We start from the raw sequence: 24169 nt of genomic DNA, 5'->3' as shown, positions 1-24169 counted from the left end.
CCATATAGACAAGCCCACCAGCACCTATTCTCCACGCTATAAACAATGCAAGTAAACTACAAAATAAGCTTCATGTTCATCATGCCGTCATGCAAATCTTCTCATCGTCTGAGGGTGCTCAAGAGGACACTCTGACCTCCTGAGCCCTAGTCCTTCTCCAAGTCCTTCGGACTTGGGTCTCCAATTCCATCCTCGTTGATAGCAAAGAGACAATCACTCTCGGGTAAGCAAGGACTGTCATAGATCTTACAGATCCTAGTCTCTCCTCGACCCTTCTTTAGACTCAATCTCGTTGTACTGGCATGTGCTATTATGTTTCCTCCAATGGGCTTTTTGGGATCAGGATTGAACATGGCGCTTGGGCCACCATCGACCTGAGCGACGACCTGATTTGTGATAACTACCGCGATACCAAACTCATCTGCCAGGCGTTGGAGACTGCGCATGAATTTAGCCAAATGCGTTTGTCTTGAGGATAGCTCGCCACGTCCAACAAAATCTGTTCGATACAGAGAAGTAGCGCTGTCAACGATAAGTAAAGAGAAGCGAGTCTCACACATCATAGCAGCAGCTTGGTTAAGCAGCTGCAGTTGATGATCCGAGTTGTAAGCACGAGCGTAGGCGACATTATCTAGAACCTCTTCGCCGGATAGACCATATCGATTGGCAACTGCAAGGAGACGGACGGGTCGAAACGTCCCCTCGGTATCGATGTAAAGGCATTTACCTTCCCCTCCTCCCATGTCGAAAGGTAACTGGCAAGTAACTGCCAGAGTATGACATATCTGACTCTTCCCCGTGCGAAATTCTCCAAATATCTCGGTGACTGAGCCGGTCTCAATACCGCCCGCTAGTAATGTGTCGAGCTGCTTGGACCCGGTTGTAATGGATATTAATTCGCTTCTTCGCTGATGCATTTCAGTAGCGGTGGTGAACCCCATAGGGACGAGTTTAGAAGCTATCAGCATGTCAGAAATGGTTCTACATGTTCTATAACGTCACTTACCCTCGGTTAATATCTTTGTGGCCTTCTGCTCCGAGATCCCTTTAATCTGTTCAAGGAGTCGTCGCGGCGTGTAGGCAACCGATTCAACCGTGTTGTAGCCGCCCTCCACTATCAGCTGTATGTCCCTTTTTGTAAGACCAGCTACGCCCTATATAATGACATGTCAGTCACCTCAAAAGCAACACGGTTGAAAGATACCCACCTCTAATGCAGACAGTGGTGTTGGCGCGCCTGGCCCAGCCATACCCCCATCTTCAATTCCGGACTGAGATGCCTCGATTTCCTCTGTCATCGTGAATGCTATTAGCCGCTACCTCCTCGAGATTCGATGCAAATCCTGGAATCGTTGATGCAAAGTACTTCGAGATTGTTGTCGGCGGAGTGGGTAGGTAATTCCTTTGCTAAGATAGGCATCAACGCGTCGGAGGGACAAACAAGTTGGGTACGCGCGAAAACTAAACGCGTGCACGTGACGACTGTCTTAAAGAGTTCAACCGTAGGTAGACTGAGCAAAATTCGAACCACAAGTCAAATTGAACGATATTATGTTCAATGCTATTCGACTCTCTCCTTCTGATCATCATGTTATGGTTGAGTTAGCCCACACCTCTCCACTTTCAGTTCTCTTCGACCCCGCATCTTCGCGACGGGCCAGAGAGCGCGTCTTGGATATAAAGTTGCGCAATATACATTAATGCATGTTTCCGCTTGAATGGATATATCATTGTTGTATGCCATCCAGCGTAATGGCGTCTAACGCCAGTGTTTTGATTGATTTACATCACATATCTACCTGTCAAGCAGATAGAGCTTCTTCGCTCTCTCGTTTGGCGATACTCCTGAAATCACTACTAAAGCTGGTTGTAATGTGATGCTATCTTCAGCATAAAAGCAACCGGTCACTTGCTATATTTCGGTCTTGGATGCATGGAGCACCTGCTACTTTCTCCCAACCAAGATTACCTCATAGACCCGAAAATTCTCAACTTTCCCTTTATCATGGAATGAGGCCATTGCTTATGGAGGCTGAGATCTATCCATCCTCGAAAACAGGAAAATGGATTCTCAGATCATTCCATTATATCAAAAGCCATTATTAAGCCATTGGGTTCTGGCCTTTCTTCTGAAGCCGATTTGAATGTCTCTTCTTATCATCAGAAGCCTGTCGCTCTTCTTGCTCCACTCCCTTGGCTTTGAACTCTGGAGGAACGCCAAAGGTACCAGCTGGGAGTACTTCGAATCCAGAATTAACTTTTCGTATAACTCTGTTAGCATGTAATTCTCCGGGTTGGAACGATGGTCGGGCTTGGGTTTGAGGTGAAACCGGGACTTGTGATTCGGAAAAGACGGTGAATTCCTGCCCAGTTTGTGCATTCGCAGCCTTGGGCCATACTGAGGACTCCGCATGGCTTGTAGGTACCTTCTCGAAAGGATCTGAATTTTCGCTCTCTGGAGATTCAATAGGAATTGAGGAGTATTCTGTGTACGAAGTTTGAGGAAGGAATGGCATTTTCGAAAGATTCGCTAAAGGCTGAAAGCTGGAGGATCGGGCTGCAAATCGAGACATTGATTGGTTTTGAATACCCGCTCGTGTTTCTATACTTTTTGGCATACCTGTGTCCAAATAAGAAAGAGAAGATCGTTCGTTGTTGGCTACAGCGCCAGAAGATGAATTGCATTTCTGCTCTGTAGAATAACTTTCCGATAGTCGATGATACTTGACTTTCTTCGCTGATGTCTTGCCTTCCAGCCGACCAAGGGTCCCTTCATTGAATGGCACTTCCCCATGGCTATTGAAACGAGGGTGGTATGACTGCCTGGGTTTGAATGACATGTGGTCACCAAGGATTTCTTGAGGCTCGTGGTCCGATCCGCGGGGCAAGCCAAGGGGCGCGCTTTGTCTCACCAGTGGCCGTCCGCCGGTCGATAAAGGTCTTACATCTTGTAGGGCAATGTCCATAGATCTTCGAGCACTTGTAGGTGAACTAGTAGCAAGATTGGTCGAGGTGCCTCGCAGATGGCCAAGCTTGGGAATAGTGGCTATCGGTAAGGTGTTATTCGAAATCCAGATCCCATCAACTTGGATACCACTTTGAATTGCTCTGACTCCAAATGGCACTTCCTGGCTCTTCCGTGACTCGACGGACTGGCCACTCCTTCTCAATTCAAGAAGCCTTATTCTCTTCTCCTCGTTAATCTGCTCTTGTCTCCTCACGAATCGATTCCTCCATATCAATCTAGCGTATCCGACGCCAAAAACAGCGAGTATCATCACAGCTAATACCTGCAGATCATCAGCCAGCGAACTGTGTTGGCCTGTAGGGTGGAGACTCAAAGGAGCTACCCACAAATGTCATCTTCTCCCAGAGAGCCCAGGAATTGAAAAATGGCACTGCCATAATGCCGAAGCTCCCTCGTGGAATCTAGAAAGTTGTGCTACTGTTGTGAAATTGAAGGAAAGCCCTGCAACTAAATGCAGGATAGTTTTCGAGATGAGAGAGCGGAGAGTGTCAACGTTGTAAGAGGATGGATCAATCTGCTAGAAATGAATTTGCAATTCTGCCATGTTGGTGTCAACGACGATAATAGCAACAGATCCCGTTGTTTTCGGCTTCTTTTGGAAGGCAAACTTGATCCGAATACAGCAAGTAGGCTTTATCGTTGTTGTGAAATTGCAGGGTCAACGAGGAGGGAGGGTTCTCGAGTGGGAGACTGTTTTGGAAGAATAACGACGTGTCTCTGTTTTTTTGTAGCTATACAATAAACAAGATGCAAATATTGATGTCACGAGAGTCACTCGCAGACCCTGCTACTACGAAATGTGACACGATGTAGATACAGATGATGGCCCGGAAACTTCGTTGGGTAGGTGCACCTTTTCGTGCTTCGGATAGCTGCATATTATTGCCACACTACCAGTCGACATTCACCGTCGACATCCTAGATATCTCGACGGACTGAATATGATTTCGAAGTGGATGACTTAAAACATGGGTATTTAAGGCAGACAGAGCTCCGAGCATAAAATAGTCCCCCAATCAACGGGCGGAATCCGAAGATCAGTGTGACAAACTCCTGACTTGGAAACAGAATGTAGTGTGTGAGAAAAAGAGCTACTCATAGTCTCTAGGCAAGATACTTACTTCTATGTGCTTAGTCTCTGTTGCAGAGCAGCAACAGCACGAGGCCAGCCGTACATCAATCTTTCATGAATGGGCCTGCATTATGTTTGGGGTATACAGAGCCCGGTGAAAAGTCTTCACTGCTAGATGCAGCTTGCCAGCTTGACTTCCTCTGAAACCAGAGCCTCCTCCGAAAGCACTCGAAAGTTAAGCCTCGTAAAGAGGAAAGAATGAAAAGTCTTGGAGTTAGCCGGTACCTATTGTGGTTCTGGAGGCTGAAATTGGGCTTGACGCCACGCAAATTACGGGGTAGATACCTTAGGTAATAATGCAGTAAACATGCATTATACAGGATATAAGGGACCTGAATTTCGTGGTTCAAAACCACCTGCAGTGTCCGAAGTCTGTGTGTATCCAGGTGCCAGATCCTTTTGCTGTTCGAACTGTCGGTGACGACATCGTCCCTTCCGGGAGCTTTCCATCATGACTTCATGTGCGTGTGGTATCCCACGTGAGAGTACCTACTGGGTACTCGTTGTTACAGGACTGGTCTTACCTTAATCTTGTGGCATACGATTGATAGTGATCTATAATACAATATCAAGATACCAACACCTTGTGCACCATTTCATGGGCGATACCTGAGGTACCTACGGTAGGTACCTACCAGGTACAAAGGGGTCCCGTACGAAGGCCGAAGTATGATTGATCGACAAATAGCTGCCGTAATCGTTCGGCTGGCTTGATTTGGATCTTGATCTACCCTAAGGTAGATTAGGTCAGCAGTCTAGTTTATCCATCCATGGCATCTCCCCCACCAACACATGTCTCCCTCAGCCGCGGAATAACGTCACTTCATTCCTTGATTCGTGTGGAATCTAACCTCGACCCTGTTCCTGGAACATCTCTCTCTCATTCTACATTCAATCCACCCATCTACAATCCTTCAAGTCTTTTGTATCTTCTCCAAGAATCGCCAATTCACAATGCCAATCCGGAATCTATTCTCAAAACGGCCAGACGTTCATACTGGTTTAACGCCAGCAGAAGAGAATGTTAGGCCCTTGGATCAGAATGGCACACACCCTACATTTGAGAAAGTTGATACAATGGGGTCAAAGTCCTCTGCAATGAGCATTAGAAGCAGGCGCAGCGAGGAACCTGTTGAATACAAAATGAGTGGTATGCGAATAGCGCCGTACTGACCCCGAATTGTATGACGACTGATTACTTCGCCTCTATAAACAGTTGTCAATGACAGTGGAGTGTATCTACCGGTAAGTTTCCAAGTATTGTACCTTCGCGCGCTTATTGATTTTGGTAAGCCCTCACCAATAGAAAAGAAGGGTCTTTGGCCTCGACGATCGAACGTTTCCAGAACTTCGAATAGTACCCGTAATAGCGAGGATATCGAGCCCTTTTCAATCTCGCGCGAATCATTCGATTCATATCGGAGGTCATTTGTGAGTGTATCCTGGAAAGAGGATGGGATTCTGTGTCTAACACAATGTAGGATATTTCGGCCAGGTCTCCTATAGTCCAGCCAGAGAATATGCGGCAGAGTCTTGATTCTGCAAGATTGCCCAGGGTACCTCGGTCAGCAGTTCGTGAGCGACGGTTTGAGAAGCAGCCACCCACAACAGAGGAAGCATTCGAAGACGTTGGGCTGAATGATGAGCAGACCAAGCAGGTGAAGAAGAAGGGGTTCTTCTCAAGACTCGCAGATGGCCCAGAAACCAGCACCCAAGCTTCTACAGGCTCCAGATTTCACATTGGGGGAAGAAAGAGAGGGCAAAGTGGTGTGGGAGAGGAGCTGGGAAGTATCCAACCCCCTGGGACTGCGGGTATAGCGAAGGAGGTTGAGGAGGTCCATTGAGATGCTGGCTTTCCATATCTGTATTTTACTATACATGAGGGCCAACATATCTGGATTTGAGGGCGTTCAGGCACTTGGTTTATGGTACCTCGGCCCTATCACAATCGTTGAAGGTGGAGGGCATCGTTAGCCCTGGTCAACGCATCGGATTTAGCAGGCCTATATAATGATAATAATGATAATAACGTAGTTGCAATGTCACAAATGTCTCTCAGAAAGGGTGTAGATATGGTCGAGGACGTCCCCACAGACTTGCTCAGGTGTAAGTGAGAAACGTTCGTTTGGGTCAGGAGTGTAGCCCTTTGTTGTTATATCGGTTGCATAGAACCATAAAAGATAGTCCTGGATCGAAACAAATCAAAATGTACCTTATAAAGGAGAAAAGAGGGGTTCAAGAGCCTCTCGGGACGAGGCTTACCGTAAGGTAAGATATCTCTTAGCGCCGTCGCTAATCGCAATCTTCAAAGCCTAAAAAAAATACAAATATATTCTGCCGTTACCGAATTCAACAGGTCGGCGGCTTCTTTCCAACCTTCTCTTTACAACTCCACTCGCCCTTAAACATCTCCCCAAATAGAAAATGGCGAAGACAAAACCAAACAATAAAAAGGCGAAGAAGCGCGAAAGATCAATCCTCAACAAAGTTGCGCCAAGTCCGTCGAAACCCTCAATCCCGCCCGCCTCCCCCTCCGTCCTCCTTGCAGAAGCAACCTTTACTCTCCAACAAGGTGATATTGAGGGCGCAGTAAAACCCGCAAAGCGTGCTCTTAGCCTGCTAGACCCAAACTCCGAAGAAGCGTTACCAGCACTCAACCTTCTGGGAGAAATACACATTGAGTTAGGAGATATAGACACTGCGCGGCAGTACTTCTTGCAAGCGGCAGCTATTGACGAAGATGGCACAGTCGGCGAGGATGTCGGTGGAGGAGCGGAGAAATTCTTGTGGTTGGCGCAGCTAAGTGAAGAGGGGGGACAGGATAGTGTGAATTGGTTTGAGAAGGGGGCTATGAGCTTGAGGATACAGATCCAAGCTCTACTCGACCGCAAGACGTTGGATGCTGAAATAGAAGCCATGTTGCAGGAGAAGAGGAGAAAATTGGCAGTGGCGCTGTGTGGAGTTGTAGAGGTATATATGACGGATTTGTCATGGGAAGAGGATGCGGAGCAGAAGTGTGAGGCACTGGTCACGGAGGCTACGATGGTTGCGCCTGGATTTGCGGAGCCGTGGCAGACGTTGGCTAATGTTAGGATCTCACAGCAGAGGATGGAGGATGCGAGAGCGGCGCTGAAGAGGAGTCTGGATTTGTGGAGAGAGTTGCCGCCCGAGAATGACCTGGTGCCCGATTTTCCCACGAGAGTTAGTCTGGCAAGGTTATTGATGGAAGCAGACATGGATGTCGATGCTATCGAAGTCTTGGAGAGGTTAGTAAGTGAGGATGATAGCAGTGTCGAAGTTTGGTATCTGGGTGGATGGGGCTTATACATAATGGGTGAGAAGCAAAAGAATGGAGAAGTGAAGGCTGAAAACGAGGATGGAGAGAGCTGGAAGATCTCATGGATATCGAGCCGACAATGGCTTAATCAGAGTCTTCGGCTGTTCAAGCAGCAAGAGTATGAGGATATACGACTGGGGGAGCATGCAAAAGAACTTCTAGCATCTCTAAATGCCGAATTAGGGGGAGAGGGCGCCAACGAAGATCAAGATGAAGAAGATGGAGACGAATGGGAGGATGAAGATGGCAGTGTGGAAGACGAGGAGATGACCGGATCTTGAAGTCCTATCCTCAAGTATGCTTTCGGTCGGGCTGGCATGGAAAATTCGTGTGTTATTTCGATTATAGGAGATATCAATCTCTCTTAGGCGTTCAGGAGTTCTGGCATGCAAACAAGGTGCTATGACCCAAGCCCATGAGCTTGTCTTCAGATATGTATGTATTGCATGATATCTACGTTGAAACATTGATCCACGTCACCATATCCGCTTCCAATCCTCAACGCCCACAATGCAACCCCCATGCTATATATCTACGCCTTTCGTCCCATTCAAATCATATCTGACCCGTAATGGGTCCTGTTGAGCAAAGCGATTATACCCCGATTAGACCTTAAGTTTCTCTACCCCTTCAACAGGCACCTCATCACCATCGTCGTAATCCTCATCAATCTTCCCAGCCAAGCCCCTTTCCCAGAGTTGTTTCCCTGTCAACTGAACCACCGTATCCTTCCCTCTGTTCTTCTTCTTCTCGGCTGCCTCATCCGCCTCCTCCTGCTTAATCTTCATCTCCTCCATCTCCTTCCTAAACGCTTCCCGCCATTTTAGGAAAGTCTCCCGCGTAACTGGTGTTCCGTGGAATTTCTTATTCTCCTCCCTTTCAGCCTCCAGGACTTTCTGCTCGTGTTCACGCCGCGCTTCCTCTTGCCGTGATGCAATGAGTTGCTCCGCATTATCCTTCAGGGTAGACACTATCGTGAAGATCATGGCCATGCCCAGATTCTCCTCGATCGTTTCTGTTAATCCATCTAAAAGGCTTTGCTTGTCCGCTGCTACGCTGAAGTATGGGTGGACGGGCGCGTTTGGGACAGGAAGAAGATCAAGGATTGGCGGTTTTTCGGGGTAGTCTTCTGGGTATTTGACTTGCAGCAGCACAGTTGGGGGTTCAGATTCGTCGCCATCGTCATTTGTGACGTCTAGTAGGACTGATATTCGATATTCAATCTCCGAAATATCTATTCCATGTGTTAGATACAAGTTGTCATTTGAAGAGTGACAGGCCTCTGGTGAAGCGACGTCTATGGCTAAGGCGGCTAACCTTGTATTTCATCAGGGAAAATACTGTCAAGGACCTCCCGCTCCTCAATTTGCTCTTCTCGTCCCATTTTGCGAAGCTGTGCACCGTCTCTCAAGTTGAGCTCGGCGGCTCAGCCTGAAGTTTTCAGAATGTGGGGTTCCGAGATTGGTCTAGCTCCATTTGATTGACCCGCAGAAAAGTTCGACCGATAAACTTTCAAAAAAGTTTTGGAGTTCTGCAGAATTTATAGTTGCTGCAACAACGCAACAATGCCTACTGCGGTTTCGACAAAGAATTCAATGAATGGGATCAAGAGGAAAGGAGCTCCTTCTAAGGATGCTCATGCAAAGGAGACCAAGAAACCCAAAATTGATTCGGGTCTCAAATCAGCAATGAAAAGCAAGAAGGCGAAACCGGTCAAGAAATCTGAGGAACCGAGCGGCTCAGATTCTGATGGAGGAGTTCCTCTGGATAGCAAGAAATCAGCAGATTCAGAGGATCTCGACGAGTCAGACACTACAGAATTCGCTGACGACGACGACAAGCCATCTCCAGTGGCTAAAGATGGTATACATCCTGAGCGAGCAAAAGCTGTTCTGGTGAACAGTAAGAGCCCTTTGAACACTGAATTGTCTTGACATTAACAAGAGCTAGGTCAATCATCGAAAGAAGCGCATGCAAAGCAAAAGCAATTGGCCCTGGAACGAAAAGCAGCCAAGCCTTTGGCAGAATCATTGGCCCGCACGAAGAAGATATGGGAGCGTCTCCGCCGGAAGTCACACGTCCCACATCAGGAGAGAAAGGAGCTGGTTGCGGAATTATTTGAAATTATCACCGGCAGGATCAAGGACTTCGTATTGAAACATGACAGTGTCAGAGTCATTCAGACTGCCATCAAATATGCCAATTTGGAACAAAGGAAAATGATTGCAAGGGAGCTCGGGGGTTCATATCGACAGCTTGCGGAGAGCAGATACGCCAAATTCTTGATTGGGAAGCTGTTGGTTCAGGGCGATAATGAGATCAGAGACATCATCGTGCCGGAGTTCTTTGGAAATGTCCGTCGACTTATCAAGCATCCTGAAGCTTCATGGATCCTTGATGATGTGTATCGTGGGGTAGCAAGCAAACAACAAAAGGCGATCATACTTAGAGAATGGTATGGTGCTGAGTTTGCTCTATTCCAAAAGGACAGTTCGGAGAAAGTGGAATCAGATCTTTCCAAGATCCTGTCTGAGAATTCGAGCAAACGTGCTCCAATCATGCGTTCTTTACATGAACTCATCAATCATCTCATCCAAAAGAAGATGACCGGATTCACACTTTTGCACGACGCCATGCTACAGTACTTCCTTAGCGCGAAACCAGGTACCGAAGAGATTACTGATTTTATTGAATTATTAAAGGGCGATGAAGAGGGGGACTTGATGAAGAACTTGGCATTTACTAAGTCTGGATCGCGAGTTGTTTGTCTCGCATTGGCATATGGAACTGCCAAGGACCGAAAGCAAATCCTGAAGACGTACAAAGATACTTTACAGCTGATGGCAGGCGACCCTAATGGTCACAATGTCATCCTCGCAGCCTACGAAGTCATTGATGACACGGTCCTGACCTCCAAATCGATCTTCCCAGAACTGCTGAGCAAGGATGCGGAAAAACAGGTCGAGAACATTGTCTTCTTTGCCAACGATATCAATGCTCGCACGACGCTCCTTTATCTCTTCCAAGGTCGAACCAAGGCCTTATTTCCACCAAGTCTCTCGTCAGATCTCGAGCTTCTAGCAGAGGTCGATACCGTCCGCACGACGACTAGCAAGAAGGACCCCGAAATCAGGCGAAGCGAGTTAGCGAAGGCCTTATCTCCATATCTCCTAAATGCCATCCCCGCTGCAGCAGCAGATCTTGTTGCTACATCTTTTGGTTGCCAATTCATTACCGAGGTGTTGCTTGGAGCTGAAGGCGACAAATCCGCAGCTTTGGCCGCCGTTGCGGAGACCGCAGCTGGAGATCCAAGCTACGTCGAACCTGCACCTGCTGAGGGAGATACCACGACCACCGAGAACCCTCAACCACAGTCCCACATTGCGAGCAAACCATATGGCGGAAAGATGCTTAAAACGCTGGTTGCGGGCGGTCATTTCGACCCCAAGACTAAATCCGTCGTACCTGTGGTTCCAGCTCTGAATTTCGCTGATATCCTGTATCCAAAGATCAAGGACTATATCATTGAATGGGCCACGGGGTCCAGCTCTTTCGTGATACTGGCTCTTCTCGAGTCAAGTGATTTTTCGAAGAAAAAGGAAGTTCTCAAAGCGTTGAAGGATAATAAGGAGAAGCTCCAAAAAGCAGCAAAGGAAGAGACGGTTGAACAGAAGGCGAGAAGAGAGGAAGCAGAAGCTGCTGAGAAGGCTGCTGGGGGTTCAGGGAAAGGAAAGAAGGGCAAAAGTGCAGAACGGAGGGAAGTGGGCAATAAAGGCTCGGCGCTCTTGTTGGAAAAGTTATGATAGATTTTCCTAATGGATACCCAAAATCATGGCAATATCAAGACGGTTCGTCAGGTAGCTGACAATCCATGCTGCATATTCATGGAACATGCGCCAGTTGGTCATAGGCTTTAAATAATGTACTGCATATCCTCCTGATTCTTGTAATTTTCCTACGTCGTGAGGCCTATGATTCTCAGGGCGGTTGTGTCCTTACAGAAGTACAGGGTAGATTGCTGCTCTGGTCCAACCCTTGAAAATATCGCAGATTTGGTATCCCTTCCAAGCCTCACGGCACAGACGCCACGGCGCGCCAGTGCGGGAACGGCTGATTGCGTTATTCCGCAAAAAGGTACGCGTGGTCTGGGGATCCCGCACGTGATACCTTATATTGCTTACGGACTCCGTAGATTATTTGCAAAATGAGGATACGCTCTGAATTGTCCAAGTCCAAGTGATAGTTTTCAAGCCCAGCTAGCTACATTGGGGGGATGGTCAGATGTGATCATTATGTACTATACTGTCCTAGGGTAAAGTATAGTATCAGATACAATATCTGCGGAGTTCTGCTCGCAGACAATCAGAATCGCGAGGATGAAGAGCTTCGTTCCACATAACTCCTCGCACCGTACTGAGCGCATGCTCTAAGAGTACTTACCTTAGGTAGCATACACATAGCAAGTATTGCAATATACAGTATCATGATTTGCTCGGCCGCCCCGAAAGTTCTGATATTCCAGCTGCAGGCAAACTCCTAGGGCCCTTCAAAGTCCGCACAGCCTCGTACGCCCTACCTTCCCTACCTACCTAGGTACCTAGGTACCTCCTCGTACACACAGCCCTTCACACGAGACTTGGCCCTGTCTTGGCAAGTAATAAAAATGTTGATGACCCGCACAGCACAGCGGGAGGAGGTCAAACCATCCCGCTATCTTTTTAATCTCCCTCCCTCCTATCTTGCCAACGTTCGTCGCTGTTGTTTGTTTTTCTTCAGATCGGTCGTGGTGAACCCCACAACATTCTCTGTCTCGACTGCTGGCTGCAAGGAATCAGTCGACTCAACACCCCAATTGCGCCTCGCGCTCTATCTTCGCGCCACGACCTTCAAATTCCTCAATTGAAGCTTATCACTGTGTCGCGTTCGTTATCCAGCTGACAATACCCAATATTGCTTCGACCCACCTGAAATACGCCTAGACAATGGCTGCGCATCTCGGAGACACCATCCTTCACGGACGCGATCATCCCGACACCCACGCTTCTAGTAATCGCTGGCGCCATCAAGAATCGGGATCCTACGCCAAACACGCGTCAGCGCGCGAAGGAGATGAATCTAATGGCAGCAGAGATCTCGCGGACTTCTTTAATAGCTCGAGAGTGGAGCCAAAGCCTACATCATCTGGTCCATCGTCCGGACCCAAACACCAACCTATACCCGTGGGTGGAACACAAGGCACACAAGATGGAGGCTGGACAGTGGAGTGTGGACCTCTGCTGAATTATAGGCGTATGGAAAATGAAACTTGGTTTGGAAGTGTACTAATTGTGACAAGAGGGGGAGGAGCAGGAGAAAGCCCGGCGCCCGAGTTAATACTGAAAATAGGGGGAGGCGTACAAGCAGCGGAACCCATTCAGAAGATTGAAAAGCCCGAGAAGCTTGAGGGGGGTACCAACAATGAGCATTATGGAATAGTTAATGGGGTGGACTATACAAATTTCCAAGACCCGGCTTCCAAATCTGAGTTGCCGCAGCGCGGAGCGCCTGCGCACGGAGTACTTGAAAATGGTGCATCAGATAGCATCAGTGGTGCTGGGGAGACCAACATCATCAAAGGCATCAGATTATATTCCGACCCGTTGCATACATTCTGGCGATTTGATTTGCAGGTGCCCATGCAGGAAGCGGAGCTACACTGCGAGTATAGCATACCAGGGCTTACTTTTTCACAAGACACAAAGACTGACAAACAGAGCTTCTTCGTCCCATCGAAACTTGAATCTATGAGGGTTATGTTTCACTCGTGTAATGGTTTCAGTGTTGGGACGGACGAGGAAGCTTGGAGCGGTCCTGCACTTTGGAATGATGTTCTTCGAGTTCACAAGAAGACTCCTTTCCATGTCATGTAAGAACTGTGCCTATGCAGATATTGCACAAGCTGATTGATGATAGGCTTGGTGGTGGAGACCAGATCTATAATGATGGCATCAGAGTCCATGGGCCGTTGCGAGCCTGGACAGATATCGCAAATCCTAAAAAGAGGAGAGATTTCCCTTTTCCTGAAGAGTTACGGAAAAAGTGCGACGAGTACTATGTGAAGAACTACATCCGATGGTGAGTTTAGAGCAGATAAAGCGTTTACCACGCCTCGATGAACATCTAGTTGACTTGTTACAGGTACGGAACGGAGCCCTTTGCCAGCGCGAACGGAAAGATCCCCCAGCTGAATCTATGGGATGATCATGATGTCAGTAAGACCCTTTTGTAGTGGAGGAATCTACCCCGGATATCCTTTGCGCAGCCCTCCTGACAATTCAACAGATCATTGATGGGTTTGGCTCATATGTCGATGAATTCATGCAATGTGATGTCTTCCGTGGTATCGGAGGCGTAGCACAGAAATACTATCTTCTGTTCCAGCATCATCTTGCGCCTCCGATGTCAACCTACACATCAGGTAAGTCATAAACCCATAGCGGTTGTGACTTTTGCTAAAACTCTGCAAGATGCGCCTCAGTCATCGTCAGCCGAAGCAGGAGGTGTTGATCTAAGACAGCTTGAGGATACATATGTATTAGAGGAGAAGACCATTGACTCCAGCTATATCATTGGCCCCAAGCCAGGCGTAAGTCGATACAGAGCGAATTCTGATATTTGCTAACATATCTATAGCCATACGTAGCACAGCACTCACGTAGTATTTATGCTAGACTCGGAGCCAGGATTGCGTTCTTCGGTATTGACGCTCGGACTGAGGTATGCCACAGAGCCCAGGAGATATGACTGAACTAATAGTATCAGCGCACTCGAAAGCAAGTTAATTACCCTGAGACCTATGAAGTTATCTTCTCCAGGTTGCGAAAGGAGCTCGGGGCCGCTCGATCTTCCTCGTCTCCCATACATCACCTAATAGTTCTGTTAGGAATTCCAATCGCCTACCCTGTAAGTTTCTTCCATAATGCGCTCGTTCCGCGTTTACTAACACTGTCAGCGATTGACATGGCTTGAAAACATCTTCTCAAGTCCGATAATGGGGCCTATGAAGTTTCTGAACAAGAGATTTGGTTTCGGTTAGTGACTCGCGCGGTATATGTAAAATGATACTTACCTTTTATCAGGCGGTGGCTTTTTCAACCATTTTGATGGGAACGTGGACTTGTTAGATGATCTCGATGATCACTACACAGCCCGGACTCATAAAAAAGAGCGTCTCTTCCTTGTCCATCAGCTTCAGGCTCTTGCCTCTGAATTCTCCGTCCGCATTACCATTCTTGGTGGTGATGTACACCTGGCAGCCGTGGGTCGATTCTACTCCAATCCCAAGCTGGAGATCCCAATCATCAACGATCATCGCTACATGGCAAATGTCATCTCCTCAGCCATTGTGAACAAGCCTCCTCCACATGCAGTTGCCAACCTTCTAGCGAGAAGAAACAAGTTACATCACCTGGATCAAGATACCGATGAAACGCTCATGAAGTTCTTCGACAGGGACCCTGGACGTGTATCTATGACTTCAAATTCTAATCATGTCACGATGCCCAGTCGGAATTGGACCATGATCACCGAGAACCATGGCAATAGCGGAGCTGTGCAAAATCACGAGAATGACCGCGCAACTAATGGCGGTTCTCGTAATGGCACTGTCGGGGATGGATCTATCAAGTCGATCCCGAAAGCCAAAGATGGACACTCGTGGCTTCACGAAGGTGAATTCAACGCAGGGACGACTCACAAAGCCGCAGATAGTGAGAGACATGGCAAGGATTCAGATGGGAGCCTTGATGTTTGTATCAGGGTCGAGATGGATCAACATGATAAGGAAGGGAAGACTCAGGGCTACGGTATGACTGTTCCGCCGTTGGAATATAAAGGTGCAGCCGAATCCACTTTGAGGAAGAGAGATAATATCCCCGGGGCTATTAACGAGAGAGTCTAGGCGCTGGTGCCTATTTGTGTTGTATATGAATCGAACTGTTAGTAATTATTGGCTCTCAGGGTCCTTGGATATTCTGCGAGCTATCTAGAGCTATCAAGCCTAGAAGTTTATAGCCTTTGGCTAATACAATCTTACCGGATACCCCACAATAATATTTGACCCGTTTTCAGTAACTCGGGATATTTTTGCTGATAGGTCACCCCCACTAACCTCTTATCGAGTCATCACTGTTGATACAGCGGCCAGTTACAATCACGTGATCGATATGCCCGGGCTTTGGCCTTCCTTGAGCTCACCTTTCGGCTTCGTTACTCGACTCCTTTTGGACTCAGAAGATCCTGTGCCTATAGTATTAGCCATTCATCAACTTATGGGTTTAGTTAGACAATTATGATGAGTTTTGGTAATAAACCGGTAATTTTTGCGCAAAATCATTACGATGCTGATGCCTTATCGAAAAGTAATTGCCTGACCCGCACCCAATCTGGATTCGCGGTCTCCGCGGTCTGGCCTTGCGAACAACCTCATCATAAAGCAGCGTGAATTAACGGGGCTTCCCAAGACGAATGTTCCGTGCTCAAATTGCAGAATGGAGACGGAGCCAGTTCTCCACCAGCAGCTACCCTCCGCATACCGCTCATTGCAGCCGCAAACTCCTCAAGCAATCCAGCATGGCCAGCCGCATCTGACCCACCATACTCTTGCATCTCAGGCTGGTCTTGATCTATCGGGCCTCGATGACAATGACCCAGTCTTCCACCAGGATCTTCGATTACAAGACCCAAATGGGCATGCTTTCCAATCTCCACATCCTTTTGATCGAAATCATGGGCATCAGTCTATGCAGGTTCAAAACAATAGCAGCCCACATACCCCTCATCAGACCAGCACCAACAATGGTGGGCAATTCGGCATCTTGACGACTGGTCCTATCCAACATAATTCAATTGGTAGACTCCAGCAAGAAGAGGATATATTCGCTTCACCAGATGGATCAGATCAAAAGAGCAATGGCCATCTCAGCACAAAAATTGTTGTTGACCCCCCCAATCTTGCGGAGTGGCGTCAAAAGCTGTTCAATGTTGATGAGATAATTACCCTCAGTGAAGAAGAGTACGTTCTCCTCCTAGGCATCGCTACAACATACTGACTATACAGCGCAGGTTCGAAACATATTTTCCCCATGTCGACAATGTCTACTCCCATCGATCTACCCAGCGTTACAAGAGAAAACCGTTCGTATCCCATTACTGGGATTGCCGGCTGAAGGGACGTCCACCAGGGACTCCAAAGTCTGACGACCCAAATAAAAAGAAGCGCAAGCGCACTGCTCGAGAACGCGATCTCTGCGATGTTAAGATCAAAATAACGGAGTACTTTCCGGGTGCTATGTTGCGACCAGACTTTGTCCCTGACGGAGGACAACCAGATCCTCAGTCGAATAACTTCTTTGCGCCAGGACAACCAGGAGGGCAGGCAATACAGCAGCAACAGCAGTTTTCTATGATGCCTGTTAATAGCGGTATTCCTCCTAGTCATCCAGGGGCTAACGGTCAGCGATACTATACAATCCAGCGGGTCAACGGCAATGGTGGGAACGGCAAAGGCGACGGTGTTGCAGGCCCACATAAGCATCCATTATCAGAGAGCGATCGCGTCAAGAAGAATAGTGTACAGCGCTATCTGATGAAGAAGGATAAAGACGAGAAGAAGACACAGGTCAGTACGATATTTTTCTATTTCTGGCCTGATCCTCGTGGAGTTGCCATGTCCTTGGTGAAGAACAAAGCAGCGAGTGTCGATTGGCCTTTCTCTCAGTTGCGGAGATCGGCCCCTAAATCTCTATGGATCTTACAAATAACTACATCATGGCATTTCTCAATAGTTAGATAATCTCTGCTACATTCTCAACCAGTTTTCTCCAAACTCTTACATCCATTCTACACTGTTTCGAATAGCCACAGAAGGCCAAGCAGTTTTTACACGACTATGACTGACTCTGTGGATCAACAGAAGACTTATCACAAGAAGGCCAGTGGAAATGCTTTAGTTACTGTCAGAAAACATTCTAAAGAGTACGAGTTGAAATTATTTGGAAGTTGCTTTTGGTGAGTTCCTCGCATCGTATTTACCCCGGTAGTCACCGAGTGACGTCAGCACCACCCCGCCATTCGACTGACGCTCTCCTTTAGTCCATTCGTGCAGCGTGTCTGGGTTGCATTGGAAGCCAAGGGTCTGCAGTATCAATACGTTGAAGTCGACCCATATAAAAAGCCACAGGCCCTTCTAGATGTCAACCCTCGAGGGTTGGTTCCTGCAATCCGCCATGGCGATTGGGGATGTGGTGAAAGTACGGTCTTGATGGAATATGTATGCGCCCATCACACTCCTGAAGAAAAAAGCAGGTATTGACGAATTTTACAGCTGGAAGATCTTGGTATTGGTCAACCTCTTCTGCCGCAGGGTAACCCTCAGCTGAGAGCTACCTGCAGACTTTGGAGCGATCACGTAGGTTCTCAACTATTGTCATCAAACAAACCCGAACTAACATAGAATAGATCAATCGTAACATCGTTCCCGCTTTCTACAGTGTTCTACAAGCTCAGGACTTTGTCACTCAAGCAGAGAACACGAAGAAGTTGCAAGCAGAAATCGCCAAATTAGTTAAAGTTTGCGACCCGCAAGGACCTTTCTTCCTCGGGTCACAATTGTCATTTGTCGACATCCAATTCGCACCCTGGATGATTCGGCTCAGCCGGGTTCTGAAACACTATCGGGCTTGGCCAGATCCAACACCTGGTAGTAGATGGGGACGCTGGATGGACGCTGTGGAAAATAATGAGCATGTGAAAGCGACCACGAGTCTAGACGAGCTTTACATCGATAGTTACGAACGTTATGCCCAAAATCGTCCAGATACATCAGAGCTTGCGAATGCAATTAACGGCGGATACGGTTTACCATGAATTGGGATTTATAGGGATGTAAGGGCCTCTTGCGGTGTTCTGGTAAGGAGGTGGGGTTGTCGGGAGTCTTGGAAGGAGTATGGAAGGAGTATGGACGTGTACTTATTACCGCTATTATCGCTGAAAGGAACGTGAGAGGATCTGTCAGGATAGTATCAAGGAAGGGCAATGAATGGTAACGAATAGTACAGGATACGACCTTATAGATGGAAATGATTTTCATTTTTTGGTCTTCAATCATTTTCTGCCACACAGTAACAGATTATGAATTATTCTTCACAACATACCATTGTGCCTGACGCAACTAAAAAGCTTCTCAGAAAGATGCTCATATTTTCTCCTAATCAATCAAACAACCGCTGATCCACAGCACAATGCCTGGCCATCTCAAACTGCTCATTCGTCTGGCAAACCAGCGTCCCATGCTTCGCTCCCTTCTTCCCCACATTCTGCACCACATCCTCGATCGACTTCCCATTTAGTTCCGCATCGATTTCAAAGCCTAAGCAGCTCACTTCCTCCACGACTGATTGTCTCAACTTATCACTCCTTTCTCCAATCCCCCCCGCAAATACCAGTGCATCAACCTTCCCACCCAATGCGACGTAGTAGTTTCCAATATATCCCGCGATCCTATTAACAAAAATGTCGAATGCGAGTTTCATCTTGGGGTCATCAGAAGAGGCGATGGTGCTGAAATTGGTGGTTCCGGTAAGGGATTTCCATCCAGACTCTTTATTGAGGATTTCTTCTGCGCGGGAGATGTGCAGAGATTTGGTCGAGTGCGGCGAGAGCTTTCCTACATTCGACGAGTAGTGGAATACTAGACTATTTGTCCTCATCTCAGTTGCCATTCTCCTTTCATCTCAATTCGGAAAAGCCATACCTGGGATCCAGAGTCCCACTCCTCGTCGCACCGGGCAAACCCGCCAACGGCGTCAAGCCCATGCTCGTATCCCAACTCTTTCCATTCTTCACGGCACACGCACTCGCGCCACTGCCTAGATGCAGCATGATCAGGCTTGTCTCGTCCTCTCCCTTACCCAGGAAATTGGCCACGCTTCTCGTGATGAACGAGTAGCTGATTCCATGAAATCCATACTTCCGCAACCCGTTCTTCTTTGCGATTTCCTGGCCAATGGGGTAGGTACGCACATGCAGAGGGAGCGAGGAATGGAATTGGCTATCAAAGACCGCAACGTTCCTCATGTGCGGCAGCTCCTGCACACAGAACCGGACAATGTCCAGCGCCGGCGCGTTGTGCAGTGGCGCCAGGTCGGTGAGCGCCTCGAGGCGATGGTACGTGTCCCGCGTGATGACTTGTGGCCGGTCGAAATTGCCGCCGTGCACCACGCGGTGGCATGCGATTTCTATGTCTTCCTTCTTGGTGATCTCCTTGAAGTCCGGGTCATTGATCAGCTCGTCGAGCATGCATTTGAATGCATCGTTCTGGGAGGCAATCTTGCGGTCGATGCTCTTCCCCTTGGCTATGGTCTTGCCATTCCGAGTGTACTTCAATTTAGGGGGAGGGGCCGTCAGGCCGTCGATTTGCGTCTCCGCCAGTTCTTTTGGTTCTTGCCCTTGCGAAGCGCTGTAAACTGAGATTTTGACCGAGCTGGACCCGGCATTGATGGAGAGTACGATTTTCGACATGCTGGAGAAGAGCGTGTGTGTTGGGTATGGGATTCAACACAAGAAAAGAGGGAAAGGGGTTTTCAAGATCGTACGGTTGGTACGGTGCAACGCAAAAGCAAGGAAAGCCTCAGCTCTTACCGGTACACGCAACAAGGTGCAGGCCGACAAATAACAACACCATATGGCTGCTCCATCCAACAAACATGGCATGACCATCAGCAATCGGGAGATGACGTGAAATTGCGGATATCTGGTTATCACAATCGAGAATCGAGCCTTATCGGTTGGCTGGGGCTCGGGGGCCAGACTACTTAGGGGCCAGGGATAGATAACCGGGTAAACCTGCCTCTGCCGATCCGCGGGGCGGAGAATTGCCGATGAGGGGAACGTCGCGCTTTGAGAAGGCTGAGGCGACCGAGAGGACCGGGGCGGCTGCGACGACTGAGAGGAGGTCCGACACGCATATGACGTTCGACATTTAACAGAAAGTCGAATGATTGCATCTCCTGTCTCCATGGGCGAATGTTCGTGACGCAGCCATTAGGTGGGCAGATCTGTTTGTTCGTAATGAGCCAATGAACACATCATGCCACTCTCAGCTTTACAATATCTTCCCCTCATCTCTGCCTCGTATGAGGACTTTGCATTGGTCATTGACCTGACTTCAAATCTAACATTGACCTGAGTACAAGTGCAGCCTATTACGCTGTACTGCCCCCCTCTCTACCACATAAACAGATGCACCGCTTCGTCGTTCTGGCATCACTCTATCACAAAGATCAATTAATACCGCAACAGAGAGCTTACCAGAATTATCGCAAAGATGCCTGGAGAAATTATTGACAGACCGAACCCACCGCCGTTGTCCTCCCATATCTCGAGCGAGATTATGGGGTTGGCGGTCCAGCTTGAGAAGATCAAACTTAACGATGCTGATCTGCGAGGCCTTGATGAGTTCAGAAGAGCTAGCAATTACATTGCTGCGGGTGAGTGTCTCTCTAACCTCTGGATTGATTGAATGATCTTCCAAAGTCTAGCTGTTTTCGAATAGTTGAATCTCTTGCTAACTGAGGTAGCTATGATCTTTCTCCTCGACAATGCTCACCTTGAGAGAGATCTTACCTTCGATGATATCAAACCAAGGTATGTATTGCTACGTGCAATCAGCACCCCCATCTATACAGCGACTTACATATTACAGGCTGCTTGGACACTGGGGAACATGTCCAGGTCTGACGCTGGTATATGCTCACCTCAACTACCTCACGCTCAAGAATAACCTCGACCTCATTTACGTTGTTGGTCCTGGCCATGGTGCACCAGCCATCTTGGCCGCCCTCTGGCTCGAAGGAAGTTTGGAGAAGTTTTACCCTAAATACGCCAGGACCAAGCAGGGTCTTACAAATCTGATCACTGGTTTCAGTACACCTGGTGGATTCCCCAGTCACATCAATGCGGAGACACCAGGCTCTATTCACGAAGGTGGAGAGCTCGGGTATGCTCTGGCTGTTGCTTTCGGTGCTGTCATGGACAAGCCGGATCTTGTCGTGGCTTGCGTTGTTGGTGATGGAGAGGCGGAGAGTGGCCCGACCGCTGCTGCCTGGCACGCAGCTAAATACATCGACCCTGCTGAGTCTGGTGCCGTTATTCCCATCGTTCACGTAAATGGGTTTAAGATCTCGGAACGTACAATCTATGGATGTATGGACGACAAGGAGATGGTGGCGCTCTTCACGGGTTATGGGTATCAATGCCGGTTCGTTGAGGACCTGCAGGATATTGTGAGCTCATAACAGTAAAGCCAGGATGATGGGCTAACTGTTTCAGGACCGTGATCTTGCAACGAGCATGCAATGGGCCCTTGATGAAATTCGTAAGATCCAGAAGGCTGCTCGGTCTGGGAAGCCTATTATCAAGCCTCGAGTGAGTACTGAATATGTTGAAACGGCATCATGGCAAGACTAATACGAGACGACAGTGGCCAGTATTGATCATGCGGACGCCAAAAGGATGGGGTGGACCCAAGAAGGTTGACGGGGAAATTGTCGAAGGATCGTTCCATTCCCACCAGGTCCCATTGATGGCTGCCAAGACTAGCAAGAGCCAGCTTGCGGCCCTCCAAGACTGGCTACTCTCCTACAAGCCAGCCAGGCTCTTCACAGGAACTGGAGACATAGATGACTCCATCAAGTCAATAATCCCCCCAGACAACAAGAAAATTGGCCAACGCCCAGAAACTTACAAGTGCCATGAGGTCTTGAACGTCCCCAACTGGAAGAAGTTTGGTGTCGAGAAAGGAGGTCTAGAATCATGCATGAAGGCAATCGGCAAATTGATTGACCAAGCTATGGTTGACAACCCAAAGTCTCTCAGGGTCTTCTCGCCCGATGAGCTAGTCAGCAACAAACTTGACGCTGTCTTCGACCACACCGGGCGTGATTTCCAATGGGACGAGTACTCCCGTGCCCAAGGCGGCAGAGTGGTCGAGATCCTCAGTGAACACACTTGCCAAGGGTTCCTGCAAGGTTATACACTGACTGGTCGAACCGGCATCTTCCCAAGTTATGAGAGTTTCTTGGGCATCATCCACACGATGATGGTTCAGTATAGCAAGTTCAACAAGATGGCCAGAGAGACCACCTGGAGAACCGATATATCCAGCATCAACTATATCGAGACCAGTACGTGGACTCGGCAGGAGCACAATGGCTTCTCTCACCAAAACCCATCTTTCATCGGAGCGGTCCTCAACCTGAAGCCCACCGCGGCGCGTGTCTATCTCCCGCCTGATGCTGTAAGTTTTCCGGACCATGTATATCTTCAGCCTGCTGACCTTTCAGAACACCTTCCTCTCAACGGTAGCTCACTGCCTCCGCTCCAAGAACTACGTGAACTTGATGGTCGGTTCCAAACAACCGCAACCCGTTTTCCTCTCCGTCGAAGAAGCCGACAAGCACTGTCAAGCCGGGGCAAGCGTCTGGAAATTCTGCAGCACAGATGACGGCCTCGACCCCGACGTCGTCCTTGTCGGGATCGGCTCCGAACTCATGTTCGAAGTGGTCGTCGCCGCTGCCATCCTCCGACGCAAATGCCCCGCGATGCGCATCCGCGTCGTGAACGTAACGGACCTCATGATCCTCGAAGCTCAGACGCGCCACCCGCACTCCCTCGGGGACGACGAGTTCAACAGCCTCTTCACTGCGGACCGTCCCATCCACATCAACTACCACGGCTACCCGAACGAGATCAAAGGGCTGCTCTTCGGACGCAAGAACCTCGACCGCGTCTCGATCGAATGCTACCGCGAGGAGGGCAGCACCACGACGCCCTTCGACATGATGCTGCGCAACTACGTCAGCCGCTATCACGTCGTCGAGGCCGCCATCAAGGGCGCCGCGCTGCACAACCCGCGCGTCGCCCTCGATCTCACGAGCATGCTCGGCGAGGTGCGCCATCAGATCTCCAAGGTGCAGGCGTACATTATGCGCCACGGCCGCGATCCAGATGGCACGTTTGATATCCCGCGCTTTGAGGGGACGGCGTTCCGACATGGCGCGGCGGGTGAGACGTCGGGGGAGGGCAATTTCTTTGTTAATTAGGTTTGTTAGGGGGGTGGGGAAAGGGGGTAACGAGGATGATTGTGTGTATGTGCTTTACCTATAGGTACCTCCTTGTCAAAAAAACAAATAATGAAAATAAAAATGAGATGAGCTGAGTTTGAGTGTTCATCTTACCTACTTATCTTATAGGGATGTGAATATAAAGGAAAGATTCATGTTATTAAAGCCATTATAAAAGCCTTAAGATATAGATAGGTCTGAAATCTCCCTTGTTTTAACAAAAACACAAGCCGACAGCTCCAAACCCTCTTTATCTATTCAAATTATTAATATACCTTACCTATATACAAAACTTATATTCAACTCTCCCTTACCTTACCTTACCCAATTTTTAACAATCCCCTTTTAACTTGACTTTAAAGATGTGTACAACTGCTGCTGCTGCTGCTGCTACTATGCTACATACCTTACCTACCTACCTAGGTACCTACAGCCAGTAGGTAAAGAATGCAAATCAATCAAGTATGATCTGATCTGATCACGTGATGTAAATAAATGACCCGCCCCCCCCC

General features: G+C 48.4%; 10 protein-coding genes across 10 annotated transcripts; 6 read left to right on the top strand and 4 right to left on the bottom strand.

The window, feature by feature from the left end:
- Positions 1-146: 146 nt before the first annotated feature.
- On the bottom strand, positions 147-1295 carry M430DRAFT_77500 (hypothetical protein; the record flags this gene model as incomplete). The annotated part of the gene is made up of 3 exons (XM_024869574.1): positions 147-958; positions 1007-1154; positions 1209-1295. Coding segments are annotated over 3 exons (1047 nt in total), but the record flags the coding sequence as incomplete, so codon positions are not given.
- An 807-nt stretch (positions 1296-2102) lies between these two features.
- M430DRAFT_18349 (hypothetical protein) lies at positions 2103-3405 on the bottom strand (the record flags this gene model as incomplete). Its single annotated transcript, XM_024863847.1, has 2 exons — positions 2103-3290; positions 3355-3405. 2 exons carry the CDS (start codon positions 3403-3405, stop codon positions 2103-2105), a joined length of 1239 nt encoding a protein of 412 aa, XP_024721449.1.
- A 1533-nt stretch (positions 3406-4938) lies between these two features.
- M430DRAFT_34533 (hypothetical protein) lies at positions 4939-6154 on the top strand. The gene is made up of 4 exons (XM_024866574.1): positions 4939-5310; positions 5377-5405; positions 5454-5591; positions 5642-6154. Exons 1-4 carry the CDS (start codon positions 5115-5117, stop codon positions 6002-6004), a joined length of 726 nt encoding a protein of 241 aa, XP_024721448.1. The 5' UTR covers positions 4939-5114; the 3' UTR covers positions 6005-6154.
- A 430-nt stretch (positions 6155-6584) lies between these two features.
- Positions 6585-7778, top strand: M430DRAFT_27247 (hypothetical protein; the record flags this gene model as incomplete). Its single annotated transcript, XM_024865558.1, has 1 exon — positions 6585-7778. The coding sequence occupies one exon, from the start codon at positions 6585-6587 to the stop codon at positions 7776-7778; it is 1194 nt and encodes a 397-aa protein (XP_024721447.1).
- A 324-nt stretch (positions 7779-8102) lies between these two features.
- On the bottom strand, positions 8103-8881 carry M430DRAFT_99983 (hypothetical protein; the record flags this gene model as incomplete). The annotated part of the gene is made up of 2 exons (XM_024870237.1): positions 8103-8731; positions 8815-8881. 2 exons carry the CDS (start codon positions 8879-8881, stop codon positions 8103-8105), a joined length of 696 nt encoding a protein of 231 aa, XP_024721446.1.
- A 172-nt stretch (positions 8882-9053) lies between these two features.
- M430DRAFT_138405 (hypothetical protein) lies at positions 9054-11437 on the top strand. Its single transcript, XM_024862567.1, has 2 exons — positions 9054-9399; positions 9448-11437. Exons 1-2 carry the CDS (start codon positions 9063-9065, stop codon positions 11298-11300), a joined length of 2190 nt encoding a protein of 729 aa, XP_024721445.1. The 5' UTR covers positions 9054-9062; the 3' UTR covers positions 11301-11437.
- Positions 11438-12176: 739 nt separating this feature from the next.
- On the top strand, positions 12177-15599 carry M430DRAFT_41515 (hypothetical protein). The gene is made up of 9 exons (XM_024867484.1): positions 12177-13402; positions 13450-13611; positions 13675-13744; positions 13819-13954; positions 14004-14122; positions 14170-14253; positions 14299-14439; positions 14489-14567; positions 14616-15599. The coding sequence occupies exons 1-9, from the start codon at positions 12480-12482 to the stop codon at positions 15434-15436; spliced, it is 2535 nt and encodes an 844-aa protein (XP_024721444.1). The 5' UTR covers positions 12177-12479; the 3' UTR covers positions 15437-15599.
- A 371-nt stretch (positions 15600-15970) lies between these two features.
- Positions 15971-18615, top strand: M430DRAFT_34531 (hypothetical protein). The gene is made up of 6 exons (XM_024866573.1): positions 15971-16549; positions 16600-17155; positions 17450-17544; positions 17629-17806; positions 17861-17944; positions 17995-18615. The coding sequence occupies exons 1-6, from the start codon at positions 16026-16028 to the stop codon at positions 18400-18402; spliced, it is 1845 nt and encodes a 614-aa protein (XP_024721443.1). The 5' UTR covers positions 15971-16025; the 3' UTR covers positions 18403-18615.
- A 131-nt stretch (positions 18616-18746) lies between these two features.
- On the bottom strand, positions 18747-20055 carry M430DRAFT_100872 (hypothetical protein; the record flags this gene model as incomplete). Its single annotated transcript, XM_024860665.1, has 2 exons — positions 18747-19230; positions 19289-20055. 2 exons carry the CDS (start codon positions 20053-20055, stop codon positions 18747-18749), a joined length of 1251 nt encoding a protein of 416 aa, XP_024721442.1.
- A 403-nt stretch (positions 20056-20458) lies between these two features.
- On the top strand, positions 20459-23743 carry M430DRAFT_119661 (hypothetical protein). The gene is made up of 6 exons (XM_024861754.1): positions 20459-21023; positions 21114-21180; positions 21239-21818; positions 21865-21960; positions 22016-22831; positions 22878-23743. The coding sequence occupies exons 1-6, from the start codon at positions 20861-20863 to the stop codon at positions 23634-23636; spliced, it is 2481 nt and encodes an 826-aa protein (XP_024721441.1). The 5' UTR covers positions 20459-20860; the 3' UTR covers positions 23637-23743.
- Positions 23744-24169: the final 426 nt, after the last annotated feature.

Source organism: Amorphotheca resinae (assembly GCF_003019875.1).
Source record: "Amorphotheca resinae ATCC 22711 unplaced genomic scaffold M430scaffold_5, whole genome shotgun sequence".
In the NCBI taxonomy this organism is placed as follows: Eukaryota; Fungi; Ascomycota; class Leotiomycetes; order Helotiales; family Amorphothecaceae; genus Amorphotheca; species Amorphotheca resinae.
This window is presented reverse-complemented; position numbering and strand designations above follow the sequence as displayed.